The sequence below is a fragment of the Lissotriton vulgaris genome, chromosome 7 (genome assembly GCF_964263255.1).
Source record: "Lissotriton vulgaris chromosome 7, aLisVul1.2, whole genome shotgun sequence".
In the NCBI taxonomy this organism is placed as follows: domain Eukaryota; kingdom Metazoa; phylum Chordata; class Amphibia; order Caudata; family Salamandridae; genus Lissotriton; species Lissotriton vulgaris.
The window spans coordinates 775,895,757-775,916,242 of NC_141695.1; the positions used below are offsets into that span (position 1 = coordinate 775,895,757).

Below are 20,486 nucleotides of genomic sequence, written 5' to 3' on the forward strand. Positions count from 1 at the left end.
CAACAGGAAGTCATTGCAACTGGAAGTAATATGTACTAGGTAGGAAGTCATATCTGCCTCACGGGAATTACTGCTCACTTCACAGCAGGAAGTACCATCCTCTCAGTAGTAAACAATGACTTTTGGCGGGAAGAAGCGCGCTTCCTTGTAACACATCCCTGCCATCAAAGGCCATGGTGTACCTTTCATGCCCTGGTTCGTCCTGCTCTGCCGATGGGAGCTGCTGCCATAGGAAGGTTCTTGCCGACTCTGGGTGTCTTTCTGCCGGGCCACCGCCACCGCAATGCCCACCGGCGGCTGCCTCACCTCCCCGTCCCCCTGGGGGGGCTCATTCTCCCGGCTCCGAGCACAGTCGGGCCGCTCCACCTCTTGCTGCCCTTTGCCCCCTTGCATCTTGCCCTCCTGGTGGGCGCAGCTGGCTTTCATGTTGCCAAAGCCTACAAAAGGAGCCTTCTGGCCCACGATAAGTGCTTGGCTGCTGTACTTCAGCAGGTTCTTCATAGCAGACACCTCGTCAGGAGGGGCCTGCATGTCCTGGCTCAGCACAGAGCCTTGAGTCATGAGGGCAGCTTGCTGTAAACTTGTGCTAAAGGGGTCAAGATATGGGTTTTTCCTTTCTTCGCTGATTGAAATTGCAGGGCCTTGGCCCTGCACGGCCCAGGGAGCTAAATGTGGCCCATTGTAGCCCAGAGAACTCAATTCTATTGACTTCCTCTTAGCATCTGAGACACTTCCTGTTTGTTCCATCTCTGGAGGCCGGTGCTGCTGGTGTCGTATCCTAGCAACCTTTTGAGAGCCTTGGCCTTGGGACTCTTTTGGGGGTCGGTCTAAAGTGCAGCACGATTGGCTAAGCTTGACACAGAGTGCTTCTTGGTGATTGGAGCGCGAGCAGTCCTGCGATGGGGGCATCTCGAAGTAGCCCCCCTTTTCCAGGCAGTTCTTGGCCGGGTGGGGTACATTGGGGTAGGGGCTGTCGGAGGTGGCACTGTTCAGATACTCCAGGTTCTTAAACCTGGCAGCGGCGGCATTAGAAGACCACTCGGCTCGTCGCTCCCCCTTCCCTTCTGCCTTCGGGTGGGGGTAGGAATTGCCATAGACATGATGGGGGTGCGTGTGGGGGTGGTGATGTGTGTGGTGGTGCCCCACTGTCGCCGCCATGTCGTGGCCTCTGTCTTTCGAGTGGTCAGTCCGGTCCCCGTGGCAGGCCTCGGAGGCCATCTGAAATGACTGGCTGGGGTCGCTCAGGTGTCCCACGGAAGGCACAAACGTGGCCCCGCTCATTTTGAGCTCCCTGCCCGCCTTGTCCTGTAGCGAACACATCACATCCGGGTTGGAGCGCAGCTGTAAACAGGGGAATGATCCGGAAGTGCTGTTGAGGGGCGGGGGAATGTTGGGCAGGCTGGAAGGGACGGTGTAGGCCACAGAGTGGTGTAGCATCTGCCGCCGCTCCAGGCACTCGCCATACTGATGCTGAGACGGATCGTGCGCCTGCTGCTGGGAGAAGTCCTGCTCTTGGCGCATCTTTTCTTTGGCACACCTGTTCTGGCTCATGCTCCCGCCGTGGTGCGGCACGCCGCCAGTGCAGCTGGACAGCATGGCCTTGCCAGGGTCCCCGTTCAAGACCTTCGAGGTCATGAGGCAGGAATTGAGAAGCTTCTTGCGGTGGTTTTCGCAGGAGTTCCTCTGGTGCATGTCCTCCTTGCAGTGCCCGTCCATGCTCATGGGGGCCACGCCTTTGCCCCGGTCTTTGCCGTCCTCATCCGCTGCCTGCCGTTCTTTGGACTCCCCCTTGCCCATTTTCTCCTTGCCCGGCTCCTTGGTGATGACATAGCGGTCGGAATCCTTGTGGCCTTTCTGCATATGGCTGTTCTCCCGATCTCTGCTGCATGAGCCGATTGGGTGCCCAGGGGCCGCCCGGGCGATGCTGGGGAAGTTGTGATTGGCTGAAAGGAGAGTCGGCTGAGCTGGCAGGTTCCGTAGGTAGAAGTTATCTAAGAGGCAAAAAAGAAGAAAAAAGAGTTAGAAAGCGGATCCCAGTAGGTCATTAGCATCATAGTGTCTGCCGAGCATCATCTGTGAAGACAAAGGACAGAATGTGGCAAAAGAGACACAAAGAGAAAGAGACAGGAGAAACACCGAAATGTGGGAGGGACAGCGAGCCAGAAGTGCATGAGAAAGGTAAGGATGGGATAAGGTTAGAAGGGAAGGAAGGGAAGGAAGGAAAGAAAAGGAGGAAATAAGAAAGGAAGAAACCAGGGAGAGAGCAAGGAAGGAAGACAGGGGAAAGAAATTATTTTTGGAAATTGACCGATACCACTCATCTAAGTATCTAACTCATGGAGCCCGAGAACTGTGCCACACAGGAGCACTGGCAGATACTAAATGTGCAAGACCTGGATAGTCAGCCAGCTCCCCCTCGTTTGCTCAAAAGTTTATTGTGTTACAACAGTTTCTTTGCCATCAAATGATACTAAGTTCTGAATATCGGGTGGTAAATGAGCCGAGAAAGGAACAGCGAGGGGAACGGGACATATGAACTCTGAATCCTTGTCAGGTCTGGGAGTAGAAATGGAAAAAAACCTAAAACAAACTAAGGGAATCCTGGCTGGCTGCCGGGGGATGATCGCAGCCCCCAGGCTGTGTTTTTACACGTTTCACACCGAACGTGTCACTTCCAAGATGGAGAATGAGCAGCTAGGCCGCTGCCACGTGCACCCCAGATGCTGCCATTCGCGTGTTCTCACCCCGAGCAGGGCTATCACGTGGCTGCAGCACCAGTGAAAGCTAGGAGTTTACCCCAAGTGTTCGTCTTAAATACGACTAGGATTCCCAGAATGCATTAGTGTCACGTGACAGCCCAGGACGGCAGCAGCTGAGAGGGACTCCCGAGCAGCTTGCTCTCCAAGGGATTCACACAGTCCTTTCGGTAAGTAACCGCTCCAGCTCTCCTGTGGGGGGCGCAGCACTCGCGGAAGTCAGCCACTTAGGTTTCCAGCTGCAGGCCGAGGAGGGACTGCAGCAACATTTGCATTTCCCTTTCAGACACTAAATCTAGGGTTACCAGATGGCGCCATGAGATGACGAGACTAGTGGCACCGTGCTCCAATCCGGAGCTTTCATTCTACAAACCATTATCAGATGGTACCTTAATACCATCGAGGGGAAATAGGCTTGGGCGCTGAGAATGCATGAAGCTATGAAATGCAAGTCCAGGGCGCCACCAGGTAGATTAGGGATGTATGTGGTATTTGTAACGTGCAAGATCCAACCACTGTCTCGGACCCCCCAGGACAGCCCCCGTTTTTCAGAATGCCTTGGTGTCCCGATTATAAACATCCCGCTGTGCTGTGCTGTGCGGGGACGCAGCGCGCCCCCTGAAGGGTGCCATTCAACACACGCCCACCACCCTCTCTTGCACCTGTACAAAACAGAGCGAGGCTAACGCTGCTGACCACCAAGTGCCTTGCATCAAGGCCCATATTTATCAATGTTTTGTGTCGCGTGAGCCAAGCACAGGGGTGCAAATGCCACGCAAAACCTCCGTGAGATTTGTCAAGTTGCTGCCTTGCGTTGCCCTGCCCCAGGTAGGCAGTCCATGGATGGAGCGTGGGTGTTCCCACCCATGGATTTTGTTGCATTCCCAGATTTGCCATGAGTGCTAGATGGGAATGCGTCAAAATGCTGCGCCTCCCCAGGTGAGGCGTAAAGAAAAAAAATATCTTTCTTCTCGTTTTTTTTCCTCTTTCTAGGTTTGCTGCATGAAAAATGCCTCTCAGGATTATTTTTGTGCAGGGGGTGGCCCTTCCTGCTCCAAAACAGTCTTGCCTGCAATGCAGGTACCCTTTCACCATGACGTAAGGGTACCTGTGTTGGTGCTGGGCAGCCAAAAGTCCGCTTGTGCCAGGAGAGGACAGGAATGTGCAGTAGAATGGTAAATACGGAGCATTCCTGCCCTTTCACGCATGGCAGCAAGGAGGCTTGCAACACTGCACTGCACTGCACTGCATGAAAGAATTATGAATCTGGCACCAAGCATTGAGGAGACGTCATGGAGCGCAGGGGCAGTCCCTCGGCCTCTCTCTGAGCTTAACTCTAGCACGGGCGATGAGGGAATGAGAGTGAGAGGTGTGTCTTTTTTTAAATAAAATAATGTATTTTTGTGTTTAGTCTAATAGCATCTAAACATGCTTTGCACAATTCTAATAAGTGTGTTAATAGTGAAAAGGGGTCTCTGAATCCTTTCCTTTTAGTTATGTGCTGGGAATGAAAATAAGTCACATTTCAGATTTATGTGCATCTCTTCACCTCTGACACACCACAGAAACTCATATGTTTGCTTATCCAGACCTGTTGTATTTATTCTTTTTTAGGTTGTGGCATTTGCGACTTTGATAATGTAAATAAAAGACTACAGACCATGTAATTCAAAAAAGCCCAGACTGAATGTGCCATCCCTGTGACATGGGACACCTTGCAACCTCCTCTCTCCCATGGTCTAGCCAACTGGCACGAAGGGCCAAGCTATTCACACATCAAAGATCTGGCACTTTCTCAAATTCGTATTCTCTGCAGGATTGGTGTGGGGGAGATATTCTTATCTTTGCCCAGGGCCAGCAGTTCCTTAGCACAGTCCGGCCTAATCCTCTGTGCCCACTTGTTTACTATTTTAAAACAATTATACAAAAGAAAAAATGGTCAGTCCAATCACTCAATCACACGACATGTTGTAAACCACTTCAAGGACTGGCCGTCCTTGAAGGGGTTTACAACATGCTGTGTTTTTAGCATTGTGCAGGCTCACAGTTCGGATTAAAAGGGACAAGGATGTGTTTGAGTCTAGCTCAATTTTATTAGAGACTTCTTAGGTCTCATTTTTCACGGGGTCTTTATTGTTTCTCATTTTTCTACACCTTTCCTTCACTGGACACAATCCTTTTTTCATTTGAGAAAGTTATCGATGATGACAAAAACGTGGGCAAGCTGGTGAGAACCTACCAGTAGCTCCTCTGGTGGTGCGCAAGTGAGATACTTTCTCATTTTTCTACACATTTTTTCTTTTTAGCACACATACACCTAAACAGAGTGATTGAGTCATCGGACTGACCATGTTTTCTTTTGTGTAATTTGAGAAAGTGCCTACTAATGCCAGATCTTTGATGTATGAATAAATGATGGATTGGAGGGTGATCTGGCACGTTTTTGCCCTCTACTGCTCCTTATTGAAAGCACGAAGGGCAAAGCCTCTGATTATTCTTATTTCTAGTATATTGTATAGAACCATGAGATGTGCCAGTGTAGTCCTTCTTCTGTCAGTGAATGCTATCTGTTTTCCGTCTGTGACCATGAGTGACCAAATATAGTCCTTCTTCTGTCAGTGAATGCTATCTGTTTTCCGTCTGTGACCATGAGTGACCAAATATAGTCCTACTTCTGTGTCTGTTACCAGTCTCGAATTTTGGTTTTGAAAATTTGTTCACCCAACCCCAAGTGACGTCATATGCTAACTCCTTAAACGATAGTCTTGAATTAAGTAATGACGTTGTGTTGCGTCGTGGAAGTGGTAGTTTGGCATTTGAAAAGTATTACTTACAATGCTATCTGTTAAGGTCCTAATTTGTGGACATGTGGACATTTTGTCACCACCCAAACTCAGCCCCTGCTGCGCTCACATCCCCGGAGCCCCTGCGTGCAGAACAACACTTGCCTTTTTGGGATTCATAGAATCTATGCTGTCCATACAGGACGTTGCTGTTGCTATGGTGATCCAGGTGGCTCATGGGGATGAAGGTGGAGGCCAGACCTCCGGAAAATCTTGGATACCCGGGAGCTGAAAAATAAAAAAAACAAGTTTGCATGGTTAAAAAAACAGCTCCCATTTCACAAAACAGGCAATAAACGCGTGCAGAATCAAATGCCACTTTTTGCAGAGGTGACGAGCGAGTCCACACGTATGAACCAACTCGGTGTAGTGAACCCATGTGGAACCCTTTGCTAATGCAGCGGGCAACACTCCACATGGACCACCAATCACTTCACACTGGAATTCAACTCAGAATCAAGGATGCGCCACCATCACACGACACGGCACGCTGTTCTTGACAACGTCGGTGACGTCACAAGTCGCGTCATTTATATTATAACATAGGTCTCCCCCCAACTTTTTTAAAGAGTGTAAAGCCTGCACTAGGTCGTGCACTAGGAAAGTCGAGCACAGGGTTGAATAAATCATGGCGCGTGCCGCGGTCCATTCAGTCCGAAAAAACGAGGGCCCTTCACAGCACTCTGGCATTAATTTGAAAACGTGTAACTCGTGGACATGACGTCTTATCTGTGAATAACGGATTTCCAAAAACCGAGTAATATGAACAAACATGAAAAACCTAAAACTTAATATCACAATATTCATAACAACCCAGGACTGCTTTCTCCCACTTGGACATATCACCAGACACCCCTGTAATGCATCATGGGAACCTGATGCATGTACAATCCTTTCACCTGCTCCCTGAGGAAGAGACGTTGACCGCAGCCTCGTGACCGTGTATCAATCTGTGAAGACTTCGAGTGCGATATTTCAATGTTTTTGTAGAATGCACAAAGCTGGCAGAATCTGAAACCTTGTAACGTTCAGTAGGTCTTCAGTGGATTATACCAACGATTTTTTTCTTAGTATCTATGGGCCACATGCATCAAAGTTTGCATTTGCGATTCCTAAATTGTGATTTTTAAGAAATTGCAATTTAGAAATCGCAAATGCTTATGCATGTAGGAGTCGGAAAAAAATGTGAGATACCTACACATTCCTTATTTGCAACTCGCAAATTGTGAATCGCAAATAAGGAATGGCTTCCCATTCATTCTCATGGGTCTGGAGGCCCACAAGAATAAATGGGACTTCCATGCGCAATTTGCGAGTACCAAATAGGTACGCGCAAATTGCGCATGCAATTTCAAGGGTGCAAGGGGGCCAAAAAGACACCCTGATGCACCCCAGAAATTGCATTGTTATCACATGTTGCACACACACTTGCCCCAAGGGCTTGTATGTGGGCAATATGGAACTTTGAAAAATGCACTTTTGTGCATTTTTCTAAATTCTTACAAATTACCATCAACTTGCAATTGATGGTAATTTGAGTTTTTCAATTGCAAAATCGCAAATTTTTTTGGTTAATGCATTGCATTTTTACGGAATCGCAATTTGTCCCAAGGGCATGTGTGTGCGCAACATGTGGATACATTGAAATTTCAGGTGTGCAACAGGGTGTCCTTTTGACACCCTTGAAATTACATGCACAATTTGCGAGTACCTATTGGGAACTCGCAAATTGCCCATGCAATTCCTATTCATTCCTATGAGCCTCTGGGCCCATAGGAATGAATGGGAAGCAATTCCTTAATTGCGACTCGCAATTAAGGAATGTGTAGGAATCGCAATTTTTTTTGTGATTCCTACATGCATAGGCAATAGCGATTCTTTAACTTCTATTCCTTAAAAATCGCAATTAAAGAATCGCTATTGACTATTTTGATGCATGTGCACCAGAATTATTTATGGATTAGGAAGTCTTTGTTAAGATATAGGAGACCCATTTAAAATTAGACACAATTGATGAGTTTCACATGGTTTCAGAATCTTTCTCTGATCTGGTCTTGGTGCAGATTCCTTTGGGCTTCTGATACAGGCAAAGTCAGTTTGCTTTATTCGCTAAATAAGGGAAACAAAAGGGATGGATTTGCCCTGTTTTTGCACGATGGCAACATTTCTGTACTATGACGTAACACTGTTTTTAAGTAAAAAAAATAAAAATACAAATGTTGTATTTATAGGACTTCCCGCCGTGAGAGTCCATTGTGAGCAGACTAAATTAGACAAGGATGAGTATGTTTATCACCTCCCAAATCTCTGGGTTTAGTCTCAAGTCCCGGGTTTATGATTTAATTTTAAAGCCTCAAAGACAATCAATTTTCTAAATCTCACCCACATTTCCCCAAATTCACATAGCAAATGATCACTTTTCTATCTGAGATTCGTCTTTACAGCATTCTAAGCCTCTTAAAGAATGTTTGAATGGAAATGATATATCAATATGGCATATACATTGTCACAAGCTGCATATATGTGGCGTAGGCTCTCAATTTTTAGAAAATGATTTGAAGTTTCTACATGACCCACCCAAGCACTGTGGCCATTCATTCTTCTGCGTTTACACACAGAGAATCTCAGGCTAAATCAGTAAAACCAAATGTTTTCAGGTAAGAGAACCTGTCTCAGGAAAAACCAGAATGTAGAGAGAGAGAGAAGGAGAGGGAGGAGACGAGACAAGGTTAAAGAAAGAGAAGATAGGGCACAGAACAGAAACAAAGTGATCCAAAATGAAGAAACGAGGAGAGCTGGGAAAAGGAGGAGAGAGATTTAAATGAGAGGGAAAGGAAGGAAAAAGAAAAGTCAGTACAAATGAGAGCAGGAGGTAAAAGAAGATGTGCATGAGATAGGAAAGGTGAGTGAGAAAATGGAGGGAAGGGGATAAGACAGAAATAGAGAAAAGGGGGCGGGAGACAGTGAGAGAAGAGGGGGTGAGCAACAAAGAGAGAGAGGTGAAGGGAGAGAGAAGAGAGTGAAAAAGAGGTGAGGACAAAACTCAGAAAGAGTGAGAGGAGGTATAACAGACAAGAATGAAAGAGAAGAAAGAGAGTGAGTGACAGAGAAAAACATGAGGGGAAGAAGGCGAGAAAGAGAGGTGGTGACAGAAAACAGAAAGCGCACTAGATGAGAAAGCGAAATAGATTTCCAAGGAAGGAAGCAAACAATGGGGAAATGACACAAAGCATGAGAAGGAGGGAGGGAAGAACAGTACGTAAAAAGCAAGAATAAAAAGAGCAGCGCTGAAAGAAAACAATTGGAAGAACGAAAGAAATAAAATGAAAGAACAAAAAGTCGGCTGAAGATTTGAAATACTCGAATAAAGGGGAAGGAGAGCAATAGAGATTCAACTTCAGAGCATAAAGATACATGTCAGGTCACCTGGCAGACAAAGGCCGGCTCATCGCAGAAAGCTCTCTTTTTATCGCAGGCGGAGTAATCCTGGCAATGTAGGGGCATGACTGATATTAAAGCCGCCGCTGTCCTTGGGGAATACAAGGGCTCCTTCCTATCTCCGCGCTCACGTCACCGCCCGTGCCCCCGACGAGGCCTGAGACACTGGGCTCCTTTCACGGCACGCAGCTGTGGCGCTCACGGGCACAGAGAGATTATGTGCACTTTTACCCACTGGCACACATGCACAGTTGAGCCTGCCTGTATCCACAGAAGTGGCACTGTCGACTGTTGCCCAGGGATACACAGCTGTGAAGCTGTGCACAGGCGCCACGGACCGCGTCCTGTGCATTACACAAGGAAGGAGAAGGCATATTATCTGCAATTGCACCCATGGCCACACTCGCCATCGCTGGGCACGTGCACCCGCCGGCATGGCAGCCACATACGTGGCTGTGTTTACGCATACGTGGTTTCCTACGCACGTGCGCTCATTGGCTCGTGCAAGTTCCTGCCTCCGACTCCCAAGGCACGCAGACGGCGTAGGCTTTTCAGTGGGCCTGGAATGACCTCTGGCATGCCACGACCCACCTCTCTGTGCACAGGCTCTCGTCTGCACTGCACCACTCTACTGCATTGCATAGCACACCTTGGCACCAACACTCGAGCTGCTCTGAAGCACTCTGCAATCCTGGTCAAATCTGCTGTAGGGCTTTAAGTGGGATGAAAAAACTAGGGGGGGGGGAGCTTTAAAAGGGGCGTGGCCAGAGTAATTATGGGCGTGGCTTAAAAACACACGCTAAAAAAATCTGTGCTTAGCAGAGTGTGCCGCCCGACTTTTGCTATTTATGTCTTTGCATCCAGATATATGATACAAGAAACATCATACGTACAACAAGTTAGGACTATTGGCTTTGTCAATGGTTGTTAGTTGCTTAAGGTAAATAAGCAGAAAGTATGGCTTGTAATAGAATATTGAAAACGCTTCCACTTAAAGCCCTGGTGACATCACAACAATGTTGTTGCGCCTGAGTTTCAGAAAGAGAAGGGAAATCCAGAGAGACAATGTCTCTCTTTTAAGGATTTCCCTTCCCCTACAATGCTCACCTGGCATGACGTCATGCCATAACTTCTCCACTAGTGAACAGCGCGAACACGGGCACATGGATGTGCCTGCTGTAACGGACCGCCTGTGCCAGGGCACAAAACAGAGCCCAATAGAGACCCGTTTCGAGGCCCCATTTAGGAAACTGCCGGTGCTCAGACCCAGTGAGACCCGGCCCACTTCAAGCCCTGATCTGTATTAAGACCCGAGGGGCGCTCGTGCGCTGTTCCTGTGTACGTGGCAAAACGCGCAGGTGCGTTTATAGCGCCGCTTTTTTCTTGAGCACCTCCATGGGCTAGGCCCTCGGGGTTAGAACTTTCTCATGCTTAGCCTTCATGTTCAACAATCAACATGTTGGTGTTTCTGGAGACTGTGATCGTCTTCGAAGCCTCACTTCTACTCGGCACTGCCTGACTGTCAATAATGGCGTGCATGGATCACACAGGGGCGGGGCCATAGCCACACATTCACTACATACAACATCTGTGTATGTGCAAGTACAGATCCACAAACGTAAACCTCTATGTCAACACCTGTTGTGGAAAGTGTGCAGCCAGGCCTTTCATTCTGAAAATACAGAACGCCTGCCACAGAAGGCCGGGGACTGCTAGGAGGTTATTAAAGAACGCTAAGGGATGCATCTTTATAGCACCACGCGCCCTTCATATGCTTCAAGGTGCTTGAAATGGGAGTAGATGGCCAAAAGTGCATCCTGGCTAGCTAGAGCTGAAAAGAGGGCCTGGAGTATTCCACGCCAAGTCAAATCTGCAGTAGATCATTGTCTGCCCAAAACACAGATGCACTATTGCCCATCAGCTTTTTACTTCCCACAAAGTTTGGAATATTGCAAATTGTTTGCATGTTTTGCATCTCTTCCCGATTTTCCAGGCAGAAACCAAGCAGACAGAAGCTGCAGAAAGTGAGGAGGGTTGGATCGAGGCACCGAGCCTTGGGGGCACCCGTCAACGTATGATGGTAGGTAACACTGCTGTTTCTTATTCTCACGTTCTCCTCCATCCATCCCTCTCTCTCTCTATTTCCTTTAACCATCCCGCCTCGACCTTTATCACATCTTCTAGCCCTCTCTTCTCCTTCCCTCTAGCCTCACCTTTATTTCTCTATGCCAGTGCTGCCCAGCTCTTCCTATTCCTTGCTACTTTCTTCTCTCCCCCTCTGTTTGTTCTCCTCTCTTGTCCTGGGCTGCCTCTCCTCTTCCTTTCCTGGCTTTACCTTCAACTCCCCCCTGTGATCCTGTCTCCTCTCTCCCGTTTCCTTGTCCCTTCAGCCCCCTCTGGTTTATCCTTCGCAGCACATTTGGGGCTGACTGTTGTGTTTTCGATATTTTCTTTTCTAAAAATGTGCTGAGGCTTTTCTTGTGGTTTTAGTACAAGTCATTGCTAAAGACAGCTGGTTGCCAAGCATGTGATGTGCACATGTGAGAGCCACACACAGCTCAGCAGGGCACTTAACTGACATGCAGTACCCCTTCCCTGCTATGTACCCCGCCCGCAAGCAGCCGCATGGAAAAACTACCCCTCTGCACCTCAGCAGAGGCCCCCACCTCACAGCCTTTATCGAGACAAGGAAGAGACATATTCGCATTTTTAATGAAATACTTTCAAAAAGTAATCATTTGCCATGTAAGTCAGATTAATATAGAAGTATAAATACACAAGTAGGTCGGCAGCTCTGTGGAAACATCTCTAAGTGATCCGCACCACGCACTCTTCTCTCACTGCCATCACCCTCTCTGCCCTCTCTCTGTGGCGTCGCGTCTTCTGCCAAGTGAATTCTACCTAAACACCTCTACAACCCCACAGCACCTCCTCAGAAACTGGCTCTCACTGCACTTAGCTCCACAAATTCACCTCTACCAGAACTTGGATTAACACCATTCCTTGCTTCCAGGCTGGCATATAAAGCTCTTCCGAAGCACCTCTACCATGCAGCATCACCCTATCCTGCTGCCGACACAGCTCTGCCGCAGCGCTTCCACCTCAACCTGCAGCGCCCACTCCTACACGCTAGTGGGGTACTCGTCCTGTACACCCTAACTTCGACAGGACAGCACTCTGGAAACCCAGTGGTAGGTCTGCACATTTATTTCTGGTGCATCCAAAGGGAGTAGCAAGCTTACCATGGGGGGCCACAAACCCCAGCTACTCCTCAAAGTCGCCTGGAGCATCCTCTGCGCTGCCACTGGAGGCAGGACCAGTGTCAGCATCATAACAATGCCGAGCATTGGATAGGCATTTAACACCTTTTTCCAGGACGACTTGGAATCGCCCCCAGTACCACCACAAGTAATGGCAAGAAGTAACATTGTTCAAAATATGCTCATCACGCTCTGGCCTAGGGGATATTTTTTTATTAATCAATCATTTAAACACAGAGGACCAGAAATAATGCTCTAGTTTGGTAAGTTTTAAAGACCACTTCAGCGGACTCGATAATTCTCTCGCCTCGGTGCCCACTCTGATCAGCGATCACACTCGGCAACTCTGGGCATTAGCTTGCCTCATCTTCACTAACGGCCCCACCAGACCGCCGGGGATGCCTGGTCTCACCCTGGAGATACCCATTAAGGGGGGACCCTACGGGTAAGTAGTGCGCTATATAAATGCCAATACATTTACATTTACATGTGGTTGGGAAAGAAGGCTCCCCTTGAGGAACTTTTGGTGAAGAAACTGTCAGATGGTGCAGCCATGTCATAGCAGAAGTAGAACTAGCTGAAGCGAAGCGTTCTTCTATCACCAGTAAAGATTGGGGGGTGAGCCATATTGTTTCAGAAGTAATTTTTAATTTTTTATTATGCTACATTACTCGATGTATAGCACATGGCACGTGGCACATTAAAACAATCCCCTGTTGAATGGGCAGCCAATGAAAAGATCATCCTGCTCCAGAGACATGGTCAAATGCCCTAAATGATACAACCAAGCAAAGGGGGGATTTCTGCACCATCCGCAGTCTGTTCAGGTTCTTTTATGGAAAACCGAGATATAGAGCATTCAATTAGTCCAGCCGAGAGAGAATACACGCTCACCGCACTACTGAATGCACAGGTTTTGGTACATATGCACATGTATAAAATAGACTGCACAGGTGGGGGCACAAAGTGGTAAACAAGGGGGCACAGAGTGAGGAAGAAGGGTGGGGACACATCACACACTGACTGTGCAGAACAAAGGCCTCAGATAGCAGCCAAGACATCTACCGACCACATTCCTAGCTTATCAGGATTTAGCTTCCAGGTGCCAAGGTTATTGTTTCTAAATTCTTTAATTAAATTCGTCAGATGCTCGTGGGCCTTAAAGAAAGAGGCAATCTTCTTATCCCTGGGAGGACTTGAAGGTCAGAGCCAGAGGCTAAATTTAGAGGCGAAGGAGGACTAACCAACAGAGGGAGGTTAGAGTGGACTGGACCTAAAGCGGGGAGCAGGGGAGATTTGGCTGATCCTACTTCCACATGAATGTTATGATCTTGATACAGAGGATAACATCAAATCAGGCACAGGAGCTCTGTATATCTTTTCTACAGTATGACCAAGGTCTTAACAATTTTGGACAATGTAGGCTGATGATGATTTTCAGGGAGCGGGTACAGGACCTGTACATCAATTCTTGTACGTTTACATTTGTACATACATCTCACATATAGGAGAGATTGTGGCTTTTTATGACCACTTCATTTAAAATTGGATTCTCTCTTTTTATCTGTCTTTCCAGGGGTCTTTCGATCTTCTGTGTCTTGGGTATGGAAACCGGTTACACAATTAGGGCTTACCTTCAAATCATGAGGGGTGTGCTATATAAGTAAAGCAGCGTGCCAAAAATTGCATTTCACACCAGCACTAAATCTCCTAGAATTTAATGGGCATGACCCCTTTTATAAAATGAAAGAAATTCACATCTCTCATGGGATGGGAGAAGATTTGTGACCTTTTCTTTCAAGAGATTTATATGGTTGAAATGATCCATGTCTGCTGATCTACAACCAGTTTACAGTAATGCTTTAAACTCCTTTTATCCAAATCCAGGGAGGAGAGGAGTCAAATATTTTTGACAAGTGATGTTTATGATATACAGTGGCTGCAACTAAACACCATGAAGGCCAATTTGTGAAGTTAAAATTGAAATAGAAGCTATGGAGCATCTATTGGTTAAATTAGATTTTCCAAACAGATCACAATATTCGTGTCTAGTTAGCTGAGGAGAACTACATAATAATTATAAATATATCATTATATTTGAACACAGAAGAATTATAGCAATAGTTATTTCAATATCACTTGAGCCTGCTGTAGACATTCACAAAAATTGAAATAAGTTGATATTGATATGTTTTCTAGAGCACATGAATGCCAATTGCGTCTTGGTGCTAGTATGACCTACTGGGCCATATTTAGAAGTCGTATGGCACATCAAGAACCCACATCAAGAACCCATTTGAGTAGACCGCCATTTCAGGTCATGCCTTAGTGTTGATAAAAGACTGAAAAGCAAACTAATAAACGTGAAGTTCTCAGGAAGTGGATACTAAACAAAAACTTGCTGGAAATTGCTCAATTTTTGCAGTAGGAAATAGGTACCTCCTGAAACGCTGGAGTTTCAGCAGATAATATATTTTAGTATTCTAGGATATTTTGTAAGTAGATCCAAGAGGATGGGTAACAAGTTTTGGTAAGGCTATGGAAAAATAAATAAAACTTTCTATGGCGAGGCAAGGAGATCTCCTCTCTCGGCTGCGACTGTCAAGATGGGGCCTGCCAAACACAAACTCAGTGTCTGCGGTGTCTGACCTGCTGATGAGAGCAGTGGGCTTTAAATTTGCACCGGGCAGATGAACAAGCAGATTCGGAAGGAGACTGGAGAGGCTGAGCAAACAGCAAGGGAACATATGGACAACCAGGGCAGATGTGTAGATTAAGGCTGGATGGCCTAGAGATAGTAGAGAGAGGGAGCGTGCAGATAGGCACTGCCCAGGAAGGGTGATATGAGACAACAGACTGGTAATCAGGCCAAGGGGCAGAGTAGTGCTGAGTCCTGCAGATCACAATTAATGTGTCTAAGAACCACAGCAAAAGAGAAAGACAAGAGTTCTTTTATTCAATAGATCATAAAACACACATTGAGAAAGGCAACAGGCTTCACCTTTAAAAGGTGCAACCCGACCTTTTGGTATTCAATGCTTGTTGCTGACCCTGAGCTTTTAATTTACATTCAAATATGGTGGTCTCCAATCTTGGGAGTGGCTAATTACCAAAGTGACTGAAAGTGTGCAATGGAGAAAGTAGCAGATTTGATGATACAAATACAAATGCTTAAAATCTAGATTCCTAGTTCCATTACTGTGTGGGTTGTACACCAAGACAGAAAGAGATTAGGTATAGATACACAACTTTGGAGAAGACTACACTTTTCAAGCATACAACAGAACAGAAAGGTGGCATGCAACGTTGCCCTCAAACTATAGATACATTAAAAAGAAACATCATAGTTTAAATTGACCTGAATATACCTACACATATTTTACATAACATTAGAGAATATTGACCAAGGGGGTTTATAAAGGAGAGTTCTAGGAACTCAAACATTCACACTTTGTTTCACAGCTGGTCTGCAATGATAGCTGCTACCTTTAAGGATGAGCAGGGTTATGACAGGATGTTTACAGCTGTTTATTGAGTTCTTGCACTTGACTGCAAAGACAGTGTTCCTGTGAGTGTTCCCCTCTTCCCAAATCGTGTCTACCTCAACACTGAATCATCTAATGGAATATTTAAGATAAAAAACATATTAAACATTATGAAGTACATCAGGGTTTCCCATAGAGGTCAGAAATACATGCTTTTATTGTCTCTGTTCATCTTATCTGCATTTTCCTAGTCTCAATGATGTAAATGTTTCGTGATCTAAGCAAATTAGTTATACATTATAGCAACTCAACCTATAAGTCCAGCTTTTAAAAAACAGAGGCTATATCAAAGTGCACAATCAGGGGACTAAATATTTCATAGAAAGGTACAGAATCCTAGGAATTAATAGTTAGCAGTTTCTTCAAGTAGTTGCCGCTATGCCACAGGATTAAAGCTAGCCTGGGTGATGAGGAGTGATACCCCGAAACAGGTCCCAGGATACATGTTTTAGGGTCCAAGAAGAACTTGGCCTTGCAGTTACGGCTGGACTGTTCCCATCTGGAGCAGGGCCAAGGCTGATTTGCATATGGATGGGTCCAAACCAGGGTGGCATGGTGAGCAAAAAACAATGGATTTAACCCAGAATTGTGACTGGGTGTGAATGTTTGACAATGTTCAGTAGTCCGTCATCATCTTTTTTTTGTATTGCGTTTGAACTACCGTTCATACATTCCAGATCACCCCTGGACAAAAAAATTAAGCCTCACCACACCATTCCAAACTTTGATGTTTGAAACACATTATTTACAAAGAGGACTGTGGCTACTAAAATTCCCTCAGCACTATAGAAACAATGTTTGACGTGGACAATTTTCCAAGTATATAAGGAAATGTATTGTAAGCAACGTACGAAAAAGACAAGTAAGGTGCACATGGGCTGCGGCCCTTAACGTAGGAAATGTTCCCAGGTGTGCAAAGGTCATTGTGAGCATGAGCATGTACCAGCTGGAAGTGACATTGTTCTCCACTACTAAAATACACATAAATAATAAACTTGGATCTGGTGTCATTGCCCCTTCATTAACAGTGTGTGCCGTAGGATCTACCCTCCACGCGAGGGAATGGTAGATTCCACACTACAGAGAGAGGGAATGCATGGGTTTCCAGCAGATGCGGAACATCTGGAACATCCACACCAGTCCACAAGTCGTTCTCTGCACTTATTCTATCTCAATCTGTGACTTCGGCCCTCGAGACCACACTTAAACATACCACAGCACACAAAAGATACCTAAAAAGAACCGTGATTTCCTGAGCAGCTGAGCAAAAAGTTGTCAGCAGCAGACTTGGGGGATTCTTCTTAGCACTCGGTTCAAACCCACCCCTGAAATGGCATTCTGGGAGAAATGGGATTCCAGCGCTGGCCACCTCATAGCGCTTTTTAGGTCTCGGCTAGTGTAGGCTGCGCACATGTGCAGTCTCGCTGGCAAGATTTAATGAGATAGAAGAGAACATCACTAGTGAGGTTAAGCCCACCCCTCTTCTCCATTGGCTGGCTTCCTAAACGGTGGCCAGCCATTGGAGAAGAGGTCCCAGCAGGGGCGGCTCTAGGCTCATGGCGGCCCTGGGCAGGGAGCGTAGGTAGGGGGCCCCGGAAGAGTGGGTTCGGGCAGGGCGGAGCGCGGAGGCCAGTGAAGAAGGGGGGGGGGGGTGTCAGGGTGTTTGAAAGTGCAGCAGAGCCGGAGGCCGCCAAATCCCTGCCAGGGGCCGCCACACAAATATTTATCTATCCTCAGAGGTTTTTATATTAAGGATATATATTGGCGTGGTGGCCCCTGGGGTTTGGTGGCCCTGTGCAGGTGCACAGCTTGCACATGCCTAAGGCCGCCCCATGTCCCAGTGACGTTCTTTCTTATTAAGCCCAGTCCTTTTCAGACTGGCGGGCGTGGTTTTGACTGTTGTTTCTGTTATTTACATTCTTTTAAGCCCCTTCCTTTTCAGACTGGGGGGCGTGTTTTCTTGCTGAAGTAAAAGATTTCTTATCTTCTTTATGGGTCCAGATGGCCCAAAAAGAAGATCCGGAACCTTTTAAGTAAGCAGGAAGCCCGGGCGCCCAGTCTGAAAAGGACGGGGCTAAAAGACAAAAGTCTGCACGGGCTAAAAGTCCCTGTCCCTTTAACTACTCCTCCCTGTAATATTACATCTACGCCCCTTTCACAAGCACAATTTCGAAGGTTATTCTCACCCCTTCCCTTTAAGGGCTCTTCACTGGCTCTTAAGCTACTTCTTTCACGGTCATTCCATGGTCAACTTTCCCTTTCATGTGGCACCTCTCTCCGCCACTTCTTGTGAGGATCCCTCTCGGATCTCAGTTCTCGGTCCCCTTTGCCCTCCCTCTCCTACTCACTTGTTCTATCTTCGCCCTCTTTCTGGGTGCCCCTTTTAAGCCACTTCTTTCTCCTCCGGGTACTCCTTTAAGGGGTGGCCCTGCTGGTCCTTCGCTCCCTCAAGTAACTGCCGCTTATAGTCCCTCTCTCTTGCGTGACTCTTTTCCGGCTCCTTTGTCCTTTCATGTTACGCCCCCTCATCCCAGGTTAATTCTTGCTGCCCTCCCTCCCCCTCCAGCCGGTCTCGGAAAGCCCTCGGGCAGAGAGAGGATGGATGGAGAGCGAGAGGAGGAGAGGCAGTGGGAGGAGGGACGACAATTCTCCGGGCTCCGCTGGTGAGAGAGAGGAGGAGGAAGCCCGGCGCAGTCCGAAAAACTCTTCCCAGGCCAGGACCTAGCCTGCTCGGGGGAGAGCGCCGGGACTTCGGGCCATGCCGGGGGGAGTCCCCACCGCACACCATGGAGACGGAGTCCCCCCAGCCAGGTACGGGGTTAGGGGGCTGGAGATACTTTGAGGGAGAAAAAATGGAGTATAACTTGGGTGGGTGGGAGCTGAGGCTAACCCAGCTACCTTCAGGTTGGGGGGTGAATTGGAGGACGGGGTTGGAAACAGCAGAGCGACTGAAGAATGCTTACACGCGTATCGTGCAGGGGGCACAAGCGGAGCGCTTCTTCAAGGGTGCATCCACCGATATACAGCTTTTTAACTGGCCTCCCTACCCATGCTCCTTCAAGTTAACCTTGCTCCGTTTTTTTTGTTGTTTTTAATATGGTATTGAACCCCCGCTTCCCCTCTGCTGAAATATTGCTCTTCTTTGAACCCCTGTTCTTCCGTGCCCCCACAGACAACCCATAATAGACCACGCCCCCAGGAAAGGAGACCCCAGCGTGTTAATGCCTCCACGGGACCACTAAAACCAGACTTGTCTCTGAGTCCAGAAGTTTTGAGGGAAGTTGTGAAAGTGCGTTCTGTAGCGTGGAGAGACAGCGCAAGACCTCCTATAGGAGGCGAAGAGACCCTCACGCGGGCAAACAGACCCGGGGACCAGCACTCACCCCAGAGCCTTGTGGAGATGCATGTTATTGGGACAGACTGTCAGTGGCCGCAGTGCCAGCATCTCTCTGCCTGGAGTGAGTGCCATGCACAGACCAACATCAGACCTACCCAGTGGCATTCAAATGCCCGCTGCAACCCCTGCCAGAGCCCCTTTCCTCCCAGGCACGACCTGTGAACCAGCCGACAATCTACTGCAGGAGCGCAGCGCATCTACCGGCGGCAGCAGCGGGCATCCCCGACCACCGGCGACACAGAGGACTGACATCGGTGCACCAGAAGCGGGGACTCCCTCAGTATATATCCCTTTAAGTGCTTCCATATGCAGAACTCGGGGGCGGTGATTCAGAGGACACGTCCGGGACTCTGGACCAGTGTGGGCTCAGTGTGTGTGTGTGTGTGGCTTTGTGTGTGTGTGTGTGTGGGGGGGCTCTGTATGTGTGGGGGGGGGTGGCTCAGTGTGTGTGTGGCTCTGTGTGTGTTTGGCTCTGTGTGTGTGTGGCTCTGTGTTTGTGTGTGTGTGTGGCTCTCTGTGTGTGTGTGTCTCTGTGTGGGTAGCTCTGTGTGTATGTGGCTCGGTGTGGGTCTGTGTGTTTGGGTGCGGCATTTGCGAGAGATTAAGCTATTGGCATTGCAAATGACAATGCCATTTATTTATCTGTTTTCAAAACCAACACATAAATGAAAATGTTGTCATTTACAATGCCAATAGCTCTAATTTTTGCAAAGGCGAGACCGTTGCATTGTAAATGCTTGTTTTTATTGCTAGTGGGACTGGCGGGAGACAACGCAGATGGAGGGAGGACAGGTGGAGGGGTGGGCAACACAGCAAAGGAGGGTGTGGAAAAACTCTAAGACAGAACCAGCACTAGCCACGTCATAGCGTTTCTTTTTTTTTATTTATTGTGGGGGGGAGGCAGGAGACAACTAGGAGGGAGGCGGCGAGAGGCAATACCAAGGGAGCAGTTGGACAGCGTAGGTTCGGTTGGTGGAGGAACACAAAGTGTACAAGTGCACAAGGGAGACAGTTCAAAAAGATGCACTCTCATAAAGGGCTTAAAGAAAAAGAAGCAGTGGGAGGATACAAGTAATGCCATCATACTTTTGGGGAGGGACAAAGAGGAAGGAAGCTTATGGCAGATCACCACTAAGAAGCAAGGAAATGAGAGTGCAAATGAAGCCAACCAATGGTAAGCAATGGGGGGGTCTCTGAGCTCAAAGTTAGCAAACAAAAAGTCTCGAAGAGGCAGCACAAGTTATAAT

General features: G+C 47.5%; 1 protein-coding gene across 2 annotated transcripts in view; it reads right to left on the minus strand.

The window, feature by feature from the left end:
- BAHCC1 (BAH domain and coiled-coil containing 1) overlaps positions 1-20,486 on the minus strand; it is a 332,705-nt gene that overhangs the window by 120,074 nt on the left and 192,145 nt on the right. For both annotated transcript variants that reach the window (XM_086931009.1, XM_086931008.1), the window contains exons 4-5: positions 5,705-5,827; positions 183-1,991 (exon numbers count right to left, since the gene is read on the minus strand). In XM_086931009.1, coding sequence (XP_086787135.1) covers positions 183-1,991; positions 5,705-5,827 — 1,932 coding nt within the window. The remainder of the gene's footprint in view (positions 1-182; positions 1,992-5,704; positions 5,828-20,486) is intronic.